General features: G+C 38.5%; 1 protein-coding gene across 1 annotated transcript in view; it reads right to left on the bottom strand.

Moving 5' to 3' along the window:
• LOC149743904 (uncharacterized) overlaps positions 1-15,682 on the bottom strand; it is a 104,017-nt gene that overhangs the window by 24,678 nt on the left and 63,657 nt on the right. Inside the window, exons 5-6 of the mRNA XM_089906044.1 lie at positions 2,196-2,778; positions 451-550 (exon numbers count right to left, since the gene is read on the bottom strand). Coding sequence (XP_089762170.1) covers positions 2,655-2,778 — 124 coding nt within the window. The 3' untranslated portion in view covers positions 451-550; positions 2,196-2,654. The remainder of the gene's footprint in view (positions 1-450; positions 551-2,195; positions 2,779-15,682) is intronic.

A 15,682-nucleotide genomic window follows, 5' to 3' on the forward strand; every position in this document is an offset into this window, starting at 1 on the left:
CAGGTCCTTAACTGCAGACCCTAGGGTGACTGGGAGACACAGCAGCTGGCCTGGAAGAAACTGTGCATAAACCACAGATTTTTACTTTTGCAGCTTTGTGCATTAATTCTGGATAAGCACATGATAGAATGTCATATGTCTGAATTTTTTCAGGTGTAGTGATGGTGGGAAAGAGGCTGGTAATAGCTATTGCAGACCACACTGCATTACAAAAAATCTGATAAATCCAAGCAATTCAATTCAAAATGGTCAATTAAGGGAAAAATGCAGTCATTTAACTTGATAATTCTACATGATACATTAAGTCTCTCACAGGCTCCACCACAATGAAAGCGAAAAGAGTTGAACGAAGGTAGAGGAAGATTTTCTTTAAGGTCCACTACTTGATTTCTTTTAGCTCCTAAATATGTGGGAAGCAGTAAAGCATGGTGCTCAGGCCATGGTACTCACCTGGTCTTGGAGTTGGGCAGTGTAATTTGTGCACTGGCTGAACAGATGGATAACTGATCATAGGCAAATTCTTAACTTTTCTCTTCCTCAGTGTCTTCATCTGTAAAATGGGGATATTATTGGTACTTACTTCTTAAGAGCTTTGTGAGGATTAACTACACTAATCCATGGACAAGAGACATGTTGTCTAAATAACAGGTGCCCAATAAGTTACAGTGATTGTGTTGTTGTTGATAATGCCCATGACAACAATGATGGCATGTGTCTATTTTTATCATTATAGTGTGATTACACGTCATATATGTTGTATCTCCTTGTTCTGAGATTAACATAGCCTCTTTTAGAAACCACCAAAAGGCTCAACAGTATTGGTGAGAAACATCTGTGAGCAACAAACATTCAGACACAAACATTCAATTAAGACGACCGCTTCCAGAAGCAGTCTCTGAAGCATGTCTGATCTAGAAGGGATGCCCCCATGCACTTCCTGCTGGGAGAGAATCTTCTATTGTCGCCAGTCAGGATCATTCCCTGTTGGTTTAAATTAACCTGAAAGATCCTCAGCAGTTTAGGTATGTTTAGCTCAACATCGCAGATTGTTTATACCTGTGATGCAGGCACGTCAAAACAACAACCACTGAGCCACTGGCTTAGGGTTTCCAGCTGAAGCTACGGCGGTTCTTTTCTGTAAGCACAGGAAATCAGCCAAGCTCAGTTTGCTTAAGACATTCAGGTAAACCGTTTGCTTTGTCAGAGCACTCTCTCCCAGGAACGACCAAGATATTCTGAATCATTTACTTCTTTCCCATTTGCCATTCTTTTCATGAGGTGGATTCCCCAATCGTAAACACAAAGAAAGTGTTGAATCAGAAGCAGCCAGAAGTGATTGGTGATAACTGGGATTTAATGGCTCAATCTCAAATCTAGTTTCAGTTGTGTTTCACCAGAAAATTTTCAGATTCTTGCTATGAGAGTTTGGCAGAAGACAATAAAAATCATGATTTCCTCACTTTTTTCTGATGTTTTGCTATGGCACTAAATAATATGTTCAGTATTCCCCTGGAAATATATAAAGCACATTACGTGGTGTGTTCATCATTTGCCTCTGACTAAAATGTCCAAATGACTGAGAATTAATGAAAATCATTATGGATAGGAGCAAAGGATGTGTACCAACATGTTCACTAAAGCATTGTCTACAATTGTGAAAATGAAAACATATATTATAAACTGTATAACAATAGGCATGAAGTATTTACTACTACATGGACTACTATGAAACCATTAAAATAATGATGTAGAAACAAAAAAATGTGAAAAACGGGTTTTAAAATAAAACAGTAACACACTAATATTAGATTATTTAGTTATTATTCTGGGTCCAACCAGAAGAAAAACAAACAGTAATTTGAGCATGGAAAGTGTAATGAAAAAACTATTAATTATGAAAGAGGATTAGAGTAAGGAAGGAATGGCCAGCGACAAGTAAAGAGAACGCCAAAACACACAGTTAGCAGAAATAAGGAGAGCCGCTAACCCTCCAGTTGAAAAGAAGACCTCCTCCTCCCTGCCCACAGGACTGAGGTCCAGACCCGGTTGAAAAGAGCATGACTGTGGCTCACTGGATGGTAAAGAAGCTGCTGTGGTGTCTCATGGTGGAACTTTCTGGAAATATGCCCTCTGTAAGTTGCTGGAAATCCACATTCTAGGGTTCCAGTAAAACTATGCACGGGGAGATTTCTCACCTGAGGCGCTACTCCAGAACTGCTTGATAGAAGATGCTGATGGAAGCTGTCGTCCACTGCTCTCTCTACGCACTGCTGAAGCCGACTACCGGAGAAGTTGTGAGCCCCGGGAGCAGGGCTGAGGACGCCCTCGGAGCTGCAGGAGTGAGTGGGTGCTGAAGACGCCACCAAGAGCCCTCCCAGCAAGCACCGGGGCATCGCGAAGCAACAGCTTCCTCAGGTGCCATCAGTTAGGAAAGCCTAACATCACACGAGGTGGCCAAAGAAAAACTATTTAAAGGACCCATAGCACTGTCCACAGAGCAAGTAACAAAAGAGTGAATTTCGAGCTGAGAGGCGGTAACCAATGTTACCTCAAGAAAAATTAAATTTAAACGGAGTTGTTTTTTTTGGCGCTACACGGGCCTCTCACTGTTGTGGCCTCTCCCGTTGCGGAGCACAGGCTCTGGACGCGCAGGCTCAGCGGCCATGGCTCACGGGCCCAGCCACTCTGCGGCCTGTGGGATCTTCTCGGACCGGGGCACGAATCCGCGTCCCCTGCATCGGCAGGCAGACTCTCAACCGCTGCGCCACCAGGGAAGCCCTAAAAAGGAGTTTTTATCACATAATCAGTGAAATGCAAATTCAAGCAATAAGATGCCATTTTTGACTAAAAAACAAACTGACACAAAGAGTATATAATATTAAAACGTTAACAATGGCTCTCTTTGGGTGGGAAATTACCAGTGAATTTCTCATTTTTCTTGGAGCACTGCCATATTCCTACAATATAAATGTACATAGATTTCCAATGCACAAAAATAAAATACAATTATCAACTCAGCTACCCAAAAAACTTAATATTCACTCAATAACTTTTACTCTGTATTTAATTACAGCATAAAATGTAAGAACAAATGCAATATGGATGCTGCATATTAAAGGGACTCGATCAGTCTTACTCATTTTGTGGAATCAAGGAAAGGGCCATTCAAGCGTTTCCATGAGTTTCTCTTCCATTCTACCTAAAACTCCCTCTTGCTGGAGGAATTCTGTCCATCAAATTCTAGTTATCCAAATCAACACATTTAATATATCTTACAGGGGTATCAGTGCTTTGTGTGTGTGTATGGGGAGGGGTGGTGGGTACAGGTGAAATAAGTTTAGGAAATGATCAATGTACCAAAGGTGAACAGGTTTACATATTATTGTTTCTATCTGTACATACCACACAGGTTTGTACAGAACTGCAATAGTGTTTGGATCTAGCTAGAGCCTGGATATGATTCTGCTTTACCAACCCAACAAGGAACTTCTTCTATGCACATGACTGAATCAAGGTGAATGAACATGTTTGGGGGAAGTTTTAAAGGCCTACACAAAGCACTACAGCTCTGTCAAGTGATGTAATATAATTATAAAAGTTCTTTAAAAAAAATTTACTGTTGCCTTTCAGTCTACCTTCCTGTATTTTACTACACTCTACCTTATTTTAAATGTGATTTAAGGAAATGTTTTGCTCCATACTTTCTTAGTCTATCCCTCCCTTTCTTCCTCTCTGCCTTATAAAAGAATATATAATCGAGCCAAAAAAAACCCCCTCCAGCTTATTTGTAAAAAAAAAAGCTTCAACTAGCAACCTAAATGTCCAGCGACGGATGAACGGATAAAGATGTGGCACATATATGCAATGGAATATTACTCAGCCATAAAAAGAAATGAAATTGCGTTATTTGTAGTGAGGTGGATGGACCTAGAGTCTGTCATACAGAGTGAAGTAAGTCAGAAAGAGAAAAACAAATACTGTATGCTAACACATATATATGGAATCTAAAAAAGAAAAAAAAAGGCTCTGAAGAACCTAGGGGCAGGACAGGAATAAAGACGCAGATGTAGAGAATGGACTTGAGGACACGGGGAGGGGGAAGGGTAAGCTGGGACGTAGTGAGAGAGTGGCATGGACATATATACACTACCAAATGTAAAATAGATAGCTAGTGGGAAGCAGCTGCATAGCACAGGGAGATCAGCTCGGTGCTTTGTGACCACTTAGAGGGGTGGGATAGGGAGGGTGGGAGGGAGGAAGACGCAAGAGGGAGGAGATATGGGGATATATGTATGTGTATAGCTGATTCACTTTGTTATAAAGCAGAAACTAACACACCATTGTAAAGCAATTATACTCCAATAAAGATGTTAAAAAAAAATAAAAATAAGCTTTAAAAAAAGCTTCAACTACAAAGGGACATGTTACCGCCTGCTACCATCAATATAATACCTAACAATTTATCATTGACGCTGTAAGAAAGTTAGTGGTGTACCTAAAACCATCTTTTATTTTAAATATCCCTTGTTGTGCTAGTAATGATTTTCCTTTATTATCCCCAAGTCATATATTTAAACCTAAAGAGACAAACCCAATTTCACTTCTCTAAATTAATCTACTGTAACCACATGTACCCTAACTGTAGGAGATGCTTGAGCCATTTTCTACTTAAAATTCTGAAAGACTCGTGCTCACATAATCCCCACTGACACTTTTGCAAATGACCAAAAATTTCATCAAGGCCACTGGATCAGAACAATTGGTGGGTACATCAAGTAAAAAGCAATATAAAGGGTTAACACTAAGAATACCTTGAGGGAAAAGCCTAATTGTGTGCCTCTGTAGGTAAGACATCCATATTTCTTTTAAAATGCTTTTAGGGCAATACTACAGATGCATGTTAATATACCCTGCTTGATTTAAAAAAAAAAATTTAATGGTGGAACATATCAAATTCAAATCGCACAAGTTGCAGCGCTTGATTTTTCTTAAAAGGTCCATTTTTACTCCTTACTCTTCAATCTTGACATCACTTTCAGAATGCGTCCCCAACACCTGCCCCCTGATCCAGGCAGGCAGTGATATTTCCTTACGTCTATGTTTCTTTTATCACATTGCATCATAATCATTTACTTAATCAACTTTCTGCTTCACTACAATATGAGTTCTGGGAAGCCAGGATCCATGTTTTATTAAGTTTGAATCTCCAAAGTTTAGTGGATTTGCTGTTTCAACAAATATTTATTAAATGTCTACTCTTTCCCAGATGTGTGTGCTGGGTATAAATAAGGTGGCTTGTCAAAAAGAGAGATGCGGTTCTTGGGCTCATGGAATTTAGAGTTCAGTGAGGGAAACAGTAAATTAACAAGAAAACATTCTAACAAATAATTACAAATTCATATAAGTTCTATAGTATAAAAGAGAAAGACGTTGCGACACATGTTAACCTGGGGGAATTTCTCGGGATAAACAGGACAAGGCCACCCTTGGAGGCCACTTGGAAGCCACTTGGAAACCACTTGGAAGTATGTGAGGCTCAACATAAGGGAATAGAGTGTGTGAAGTTTCTGAGTCCAGGAGAACTCAGCAGGAATAAATGGAGGGGTGAAGAAATAAATGATTTGGAAATGAACACTGTGGCAACATGATGGAAAGTTGAAACATTACCTGTGTCTCTAAGAAGCTTATAAACAGCAAGGAAATTGAGCCCGAGAATCCCCATCCTTTCCGTCCTGCAAGTCACTCAACCTATTTCTATTCTTTTTTCTTTTAACCAAGGCAGACATTGCTAATCAATCACGGCATTCTTCCCCCCTAAGGCTGGACAGAGCTTAAATTTTTTTCTTAATTCAGTGCTTCTGCCAACCATTACCACTCATTCAAAATGGGCACTCAAGATGATACCCTTTTGCCCTTCCTGATGTAAGCGGTTAATACCATTTTTACCTAATTAATAAACATTTGATATTGGCTTGAGGGGGACAAGAGGTAGCAAACTGAGCTAATATATATAAAGCAGTGAAGGTTGTAAATGGATAAGCAGCCTGGCTCATTACAGGTGCTGAATTGATAGGAGTGATTATAATGATGCTGGGAAAATATGGGGCATCCAGTAATTGATGGGAGCTAGCATTTGAGGCTACTCCTGAGGGTGAGAGAAATTACCAAGTGGGAAGCACTGAGTCACTGAAGTCACTCTTTCATAACGTCATCGTTTTTAGCTAACATAACGTCATATGTTAGCTTGGGACAGCCAAGCTAATATTTTCTCAAAAATACAGAGAAAAGAATATCTTTACACTCAAGCAAAAAAAAAAAAAAAAGATCATCATCAGAAAGGATATATGCAGTTGGAAACTAGCATCTTGACCTAGTCCTAGTACATTTAGAAATGAAACCTCATCAGCTTTACTGACTTCACCACAAGTAGTCCGTGTACCAGAACTTCAGCAAGCCAGAGTTAGCCAGTCTAAAACATTCAGTTTTAGCCCATCTGCACTGAGTGAACCATGCATCTTAGGTATAAAATGATAGCATTTATAATTTAGTAAGAGCTAAACCCAGAAGTACTCTAACATATTATTGAGGTTGAAAATTTCTTAGAAACCAAAGAAATACAGAGGTTTAGTTCTTATGATGATATTAATTGGAAATACGTTGCATCTACTACATGTTGAGAATCTCCTTGGATATGAATTGATGCACTGAGACCTAGCCATAAGATATAGCTACCCAATCCACTGCCTACTTATAAGTTCTTCTGAATAAGATTTTATTATATATTGTTTCACTTTAGAACTGCCTATGTTGGGCAGAGTAGTTTTCCTGAGTTATAGTAATAGGTACCACTTTGAGTGTCTGTTTTATGTCAGTGCCCTGCTAGGCCTTTTATATATATTATTTATAATGCATATAATAACCCAGTAAAGACTGACCTGATTTCTACCTCACAGACAAGGCAACTGCAGTTCAGAGAATTTAAGGAACTTGTTCAATTTACGTAACTAAATCAATGATAGGGATGGGACTTGCAGTTCTGTCTCACTCCAGAGCTCATGTCATTTTCACTACCCTTTCTTTGCACGTTAGCTCTGTCTCATTCCACAGCCACACACAGATTAGGGAAAATTAGAGGACCACCCCAGACACCACACTTGTAAGGGCCTGCCTTTAGGAAGGGGGAAAGCGGGCTAGCTTGTGGGGGAGAGAGTTGTTCCCATCTGATGCTAGGGCTTGTATAGCCTCCATCAGCCCCGGAATCTCTCTGACAGCACCTGAGCAATGTATGTGATCAGCACTTTCCACCTTCCTTATGGTTACATATGCTGATTAATTTTTCCTGGTATAGATGCTCATTTTAACAAGTCACTCGTTGTAAACAGGGCCAGGTGTAGGGCCCATTTCCTGCTCCACCCACTTTACTGAAGCCAAATACTCCATCTATATCCTTCCCGAGTTGTATCTCACAGTTATAGACAATAGGTACTGTGAGTCTTAGGCGTGAATAGATTGACATAAAAGCATTCTCTCTTCACTAAAAGGAAAAAAAAAAAGTACACTTTTTTACTGGGTGATAATATGGCAGGAAGTCTGCTATATATCTTTATAAACAGGGTACCGAGGTATAATTATTCCACTTTAGCTCACAGATGCTTTCACTCGTTTCCTGATTTTCGTTTTGTTTTGTGCGGCTCATGACAGACCAATCCATTTTTGCAGAGATCAGGCCCTGCAGCTCAGGGCCGACTCTCATAGATACTCTGAATCAAGTACAGAGATGAGCAGCTGGGAAGATGGGGGAGGCGGTCAGGGAGGCGGTCAGGGAGGCAGGGAGACCTGAACAGATGAGTAACGGGGACCAGGAAGGAGGACAGAGGCTCCATACATGATTAAACATGAATATGGGTCCTCTTGCCAACCAGATGCATCATCTTTATGCAACTGGAATGACCCCTTTTCCCACACCTCCCTACGCTACACAGAATGCTTTGGCTGATTTTTATTGACAGCTCAGCATGTGCTATAACAGCGGTAGCACACCGAGTAGAACAGGTTGACAGTGTGGCAGATACCGCCATCCCTTTCCAATGTTTGTAGGCTTTCTGAGCAGGCCGTGGGCGTCCTGTGCACCTCACTCCTCTTCTAGCAGAGGCCAAGCGATGCAGACATTAACTATGCACCTAAATGAGACTCCTAATGAGACAGAGCAGGACCCTATGATCCTTTCCCCTAACCATGTCCTCTGCCTGCTTTTTGTCTGTGGAAAAACTTTAGCCCAAAATTAAGTTTAATCAGAGAAGTGAGAAAATGCAGAAGCAAAAAATAAAAGCAGTCAAACAGGACAAAACAATAATAATTTATCAGTAAGCAAAGTTAAGGACCTTTAGTTCCTCCTCAATGGCTATAGATAATATTCTGAGCCATATCCTGTGAGCTGTGTGAAACCCCACTAGGTGAAGAAGTTAAGTACATGATGACCAGACTGTAGGCATGACATAAGCTGCCACAATTCACAATTCTGAGAACTGGCCTCAAAGAAATGAGAACGAACCGACCCTGGGACTGAAGACTAACTGTACTTAAAACAATCAAGATGACACTGGTCAGACCACCGATGACCAATTTCAAGATGACGGTCAGAGCTGACTGTGCTGTTTCTGCGTGTAGCCCCCCTCCCTCCGTCTATAAAAGCTCTTGCCCCCTCATTGGGTGGGTGCGGGGAGTTGGCCTTCGGACAGGCGTCCTCCCTCCCACACCCCCTGGTCGCCGGCACCCAAAACAAAGTAAACTTTCCTTTCCACCAACCTTGCCTCTTTACTTGCTTTTGAGCGGCGAGCAGCTAGACCCCACCTCCGGTTACACTAACAGGAAAGGCAGAGAGAAAAAATCATTTAAAAACATGACGTAGAGAACACAGATGTAGAGAACAAATGTATGGACACCAAGGGGGGAAAGTGGCGAGGGGAGGGTGGTGGTGGGATGAATTGGGAGATTCGGATTGACGTATATACACTAATATGCATAAAATGGATAACTAATGAGAACCTGCTGTATAAAATAATAAAATAAAATTAAAAAATAAAAAAAACCCGTAAGTGGCATTTTATGCACCAGTTCAAATAAGGGGGAACCTAATCATTGTGAATGATAAACAAGTTTGTGAAAAACCCACTGCTTATTAGAACAGCACGCTCCACGTAAAAAGAAATTTTCTAATGGTAAATATAGCAGAAGGCTACAATTACCTTTCAATGATTGCAGTCCACAGAAAAGCCATTTAGTGATAAATTGCAGAGCAAGAGGAGATTATCACCTGTTTAAGCTTCCACTGATTCTATCAAGTTGTTTGCCTGGCAGTATCTAGGCTATGATGGAAAAGCTGAGAAAAACTCATTTTCCCCCTATCTAAATATTATTAATTGCAAGCATTCATTTTGAAAGATTTGTGGCTCTTTGGGAGAAAAGGATCTGCTTGACAACTACTAATTATACTTAATAATAAATAATACTTATCATTTACATAATTATTTTCATATTTAAATCCTTTCACAGATTTTGTTTCCTCATATGGAATATCAGTGCAACTTGACTGCATATAATGTTATGAAATTTCTGTGAAACCAGCCCCAAGTAGTAAGCTTTCGTAAGAAAATTGGGGCCTTAATCTTATCTATATTAACAAGTGTTAACAAATCATTAGAATTTCCTTTTTCAGCACCTGAAGAGGCGGGCAGTATTGAACAACTATCTGAGGAACACTGAACTGACTTTTTGGCAAAACACCCAGTTAACGCCAAAACTGTGCAAAAATATTTAGAAGAGGCAGACACATGAGGCAACAAGATCAATGAGAGATGTATTAAATTAAAAGAAATGCCTCCCTCTCTCTATCTGTCTATCTATCAACAGGGTGAAAACAAAAGAGCAAAACAAATGAAATCAATATACTTAATATAGTTGTGAATGTAAAGGTCTGAATATAGATTTTTTAAAAATTGTCTGCACGAGTTGGATATTTGACCTAGTGAGTACACGTGTAGAAATTTATTCTAAGGATTTCACAGAAATCTAGGTACCATGGCATTAATTGGAATACTATTTGTAAAAAAGAAAAACTTGGAAATAATTTGTTTCCAACAATAGGGCATTGTTTAAATAAGTGATATCATATGTTGAAATATTAAATAATTTTTAAATTTTCTAAATGAGGAATATTAGATCATGTGGGAAATTGTCATGATAACATCAGGTGAAAAGGTACTAGAAATAAAAATTATATAAACAGTATATCTTATCCTTATTAAATAATGTATGTATAAAATACATGTACATATATTTTTATATAAATATATATGCATATATAAGTGGGAAAATGCAAAAATGGAAAAGATAATATTTATATCAGAGTTCTGCAAGTGTATTTATATTTTTCCTTTACATTTTTCTGTATTTTATAATTTTTCTACCATAAAATATTAATTTAATTACTATGTATTTTTGAACAACTCTATTTTTTAAAATTGTTTTTACATATAGAGTGGTCACGTGTTTGCTTAACAGAGTGCAAGTGAAAATTAAAGGCTGTTTTTGTGGTTCTCATGATGTTTAAAAGACTAAAACAAGTTCTGAGACCTCGAAGTCTACTTTGGCCACACAATTCCACATCTAGTCTGGGAGCTCATCATAAGACTATCAAGCAACTGGGTGGAAAAGATATTTGCTGCAACACTATTTATAATAGGAGAAACAAGGAACCAACATTAAGGTCTACCGAAAGGGGATTTATGAAATGAATGGTGGTACAACCACTGCCTAGAGCTACAGCTATTAAAATGATCGTGTTCCGGCAACACAAATTCACCCAGGAGGGGCTGTTCTTGCAGGCTGTTTGCATCAAATAGGAAACGCTGACGATGAAGCTCTCGTTGGAGAACACCTCCCAGGGCATCAGATGTACCTGCGCTTCAACTTCCCCCACATCCAGGTAAGGCTGCACGCCAAGTATCACCAGACTGTCCACTTTTCAGGAGAAGCTGCAACACGCCTAGGCTTTTCAGATGTTGTGCAGGCCCGGGGGTGGGACTGGGGGGTGGGAAATAAAATGTCTACGGGCTGAATTTAACTAGTCAGCCAAGAGTTTGCAAACTTTGATGCAGAATTAAATTTATAACTATGTAATAATGTCCAATGCTTACATTAAATTTTAAAACGGGTTTAAAACATTATGTTTTTATTTAGGTTAAACTATGTGTATATATTAGTATGTTTGTTCACACAAATGAACATACACACAATATAGGGAGATAAAAAGCAGAGATGAATGGATCTGAAAGTACTTTTCTTTGGGTAATGGGTTATTTTGAATGACTTCAGGGGTTTTTTTCCATACTACTCTATATCTATATTCTATTATATAAAATATTGTATATTTATACTATTCTGTATTTTTATTTTTGAAACAAACACATGCAGATTTTATAAGAATTAGATAATTATACTTAATAGAAATATAGATTTCCTTTTTTGCATATGTTGTCTCATTCTGTCTCAAAAGGACCATGTCAGAAGCACTAGATCCAGTTCTGAGCATTGCCTTTTTGGGAGTATTTTAGAAAACAAAAGCAAGTACAAACATCAATAAACAAGATGGGGAAGGGCCTAGACATACTTTCACAGGATTTTTAGGAAAAAACATTAGATGTTTTCCTGAAGAAAAGTAGACTTCAGTTGTGTGATAATGGACTACAAAGATGTGAAGTGCAAACATGGGTATTTGAAACTCAAATATTTTTCTCTGTAGTTCCATCAGGTCAAGCTAAGACCAATGGGTGACATGCTTCAGGAAGGCAACTATAAGGAAGTACTTTGTAGAAATTATAGCTGTTCGTATGCTGGATGACTTAACTCACCAAGTAGAGCATTCAAGATACGAGGAGTGCTCAAACAGAGGCCAGATTACCAGTACTTTTATAGCATGAATTCTTACATTGGATGAGGTGATAAAACAGATGACGTCAGCTTCTAAAATCGAGGTATTTCCCTTTGAGTCCTAACACTATGATAATATAATCTCAGTTATGGTATAAAGCAGGTAACTGATTTGAGAAGGGTACTGAGTTTGAGGACATATTGACTGATTCATTCCACAAATACTTTACTAAGGGACTATGCTAAGGGCCTGGGATCCCATGAAACAAAATGCCAGCAGAAGTGAATCTCTTTAATGAAGCAAAGTATGTGGAAGACAAATCATTAAATGCTTACTTACAGTAAAGCATGCAATGTATCCTGAAATAGGATATACAAATGACTATATGTCCAGGGCTTGCCCCAAGAGCAAGTCTTCTCTAAATGGATTCTTTTCTTTTCTCTTTCTTTACCTTGTCTTCCCCACTTATACCTCTACTCTCTGCTTCAGTGAAAGATATTTCTCCTTTCCACTTCTAGCTGAAAAAAAAACAAGTCTCAGGTGTCAATTTACTATGTAACTGTGGGTCCCTCTCTGTATTACAAAACAAGACTCAGGGGACAGTGAGTCCTGATATCATGACCTCCAAAAGGGTCACAAGGGATCTCTGAACATTTCAATCGTTTTAGAGTCTTTTCTACATCTTTTCCAATGATTCAGGTACGGAGGTTTCTGTATCTTGGGCCTAGAATTCCTTCTACTGAGTGGCGAGTCGATGTGGTTTTACTGCTTATATCCTATAAGTTCTTTTAATTAGTGTCTTACAGCCTCCCAAAGTGTTTATATATATATGACTGGCCACCATTTAAAATGAAAAAAATAATTTACATTGCTACTTATCCTCATTGAGTTGCCCATTTAAGAAGCAGAACTGCACCGTCAGGTCCACTTTTGTAATACCTTAGCCATAGTATTTTAACATATATAGTAGTTCTCAATATTTACAGTGTATTGGAAGCACCATATTAGTCAGGGTACTCCAGAGAAACAGAACCAATAGGAGATATATAATAAATATAACGTAATATATGTAATTGCTTTAACATATGTAATTGATATTAAACATATTAAATATATTGTATATTAAATATAAGCTGGAAACTAGGAAATCCAGGGGTGTAGTTTTCAGAACTGACGTAAGCCACAGTCAGAGGGCAGGGGATCAGATCAAACACTCAGGCAGAGAGAGCAAATTCTCCTTTCCTCTGACTTTTTATTCTTTTGGGGCCCTCAAGAGATTGGATGAGGTCCACCTACACTGGAGAGGGAAATCTGCTTTACTCCATCTACCAATTCAAATGCTAATCTCATCTGGGAACACCCTCACAGACCCACCCAGAAATAATGTTTAGCAAAATATCTGTGTATCTCAGGATATAGTTGAGAGTTGATACTTAAAATTAACCATTACATTCTGCAAACCTTAAAATATACCAATGCCTCAGTCCAACCCCCAGAAATTCATATTTAATTGGTATAAATTACAGGCTGGGCTTTAAGATTATCAAAAGCTCCCCAGGAGATTTCAATGAATCACCAAAAGTTAAGAACCATTAACATCATAGAACATTTCTTTCTTGATGAGAAATCAAGATGCTTCTCACTTTTAGCGTTGATGCCCTGGGAGAGATATTTATCTACCTCTGTAAGGTGCCTTCAGAGTATCCCACTGTACCCCATGTAGTCAGGATTTTCAAACAGGCCACTGCAAACATGTGCCTCCAAGTCTGGTCAAAGTCAATCCAAATTTTTTTCCCCAATATGGTAGGAGATGGGTAGAATTTCTTTTATGATCACCACGTTGTATGGTAGGCATAATTATTCCCATGTAGAGGGTGAACTGAGATTCAGAGAAAAATAGGGGTGCATATTGCCACAAAGCTAGCAAATGTAAAAAATTAGGAAAAGGTCAAGTTTTCTGATCCGAGTTAAATAAGTAGTAGGTATCATTATTTTATTTATTCCACAGATACTACTGTCAGGGGTGAGTAGAAAAAAAGCAAATGAATAAAAATGTAGTCAGCCTATGAACGGGAAGATTAGCTAGCATCCTTCACACAAAAGACCTGATATGTATTCGGCCACTAGAGAGGTTTAGTCAGCTGTATTTACAGTCCCATAAATGGAAAGAAGAATCATGACAAAAGGAAATTCTATGAATCCAGGAAAAAACACATCAAATTAAATAAATAATTCACGGACAGAGCAAAGATTACAGAGTTGGCTCTGATAACAAAGTATCTAAAATAAGTGGTGATGTGTTTCTCCAACCACACAGGCTGCCAGTCCAGGTGCAAAGGAAAATAAATAAAACTATTATAGATCTAGTAAGAGTTAAACAGACAATAAAAACCAACAATGGAGATGAATTTTAAGTTGGTGATTCTTTGAACAATCTTCAAAAGATTTCATTTGCTCTGTTAACGCAATGTCAAGTCCATTTTAGAAATAAAAGAACATTTTTCTGCTTGCTAGAGTTTAGACATAAATCCTCAAACTGTATTAAATCAAGATGCTTCTAGAATCATAGCGCTAAAGACCATCAAGGATTATTAAAGAACTATAGTCACTCCCTCATTTTACAGGGGAGAAAACCAAGGTGGTACATGACTGTGTGATGGGCTTAAAGTCCACATGATTCCCATCAGTGGCCAAAACAAGATTAGAATGCAGGTGCTCCCATTTCCTCTTCACTTAATTATTCATCATTCTTTAGGCATTTTGAGCACAACTAGTGCACTGCTGTTTGAAACCTGACCTTTCCAATGGCAGTCAAAATGCCATACTTTAATAGTGCTTCCATTGTCTTTGACCAGAATATTAAATAACTGGCAATCATGTTCTGAGCTTCTTTCCAGATGAATTATGTGTTAAGCTCTATTTCAATATTGATTTGTAATATACTTTAAAGCATGTTGATCTTCCTCTGGTCTCTTCTTACAGTTCTGAGCTACATGAATGCTAGAGTTCCTAAAATTTGTGATTTTCTGAATGGCCATCTCTACTATGTCCACCAACCCAACAACAGTCACTGCTTGTTGCTAGACAGAAAAAAAAAACTTAATACATTTACAAGTGAAATCCTGTGTTCGTTGTTTTAAATGAAAAACAGAAACCTATTTGATTTAGAATCTAAACCCTAGAAGCATACACAGGGCTTAAAGAAATGTATGATTCTTCTATGGAATATTGGAGAATTCTTGTTTAATCAATGGAAGCACATCGTTAGTTTACTCAGGTCCCTAAAAAGGTGGAGGACCTCACTTAAAAGAAACAAGTGACTATCTTAGTTAATGTAAATAGAAATGCATTTCCAGCTTATTTATGGTTGTTCATTTCTATACCATACAGTGGTCTGTTTCTCAGGACATCAGTATAAAAGGCAAATTGATAGGTGAGAAGGATAAGTGGTATAATAAAAAAGTTAAAAGCATGGGCTACATGACATGGACAAGTTACTCAGCCTTTCTAATCTTCCATATGCACATCTATAAAACAGGGAATAAAACATATTACAAAGAGATACGCTTCTCCTCCCACCATGCTTTGGCCTTCACATGTTTGGGAGGCATAGGAGATCCAGTGCCTTTCCCCTCCATCCTATTCTTGGAAGAGGAACTGTTAATGTTATTGGTCAGTAACCAGAACATCTATGGAGCAATGGGTAGAATTATTACATTTGAAAGTGACAAACGTGTCACATGGTTCTGTCCC

This window comes from Delphinapterus leucas, unplaced genomic scaffold (assembly GCF_059928025.1).
Source record: "Delphinapterus leucas isolate spDelLeu-1000000601 "Yukka" unplaced genomic scaffold, BTC_Dleu_Yukka2 spDelLeu_asBTCV2_sq57, whole genome shotgun sequence".
Classification (NCBI taxonomy): Eukaryota; Metazoa; Chordata; class Mammalia; order Artiodactyla; family Monodontidae; genus Delphinapterus; species Delphinapterus leucas.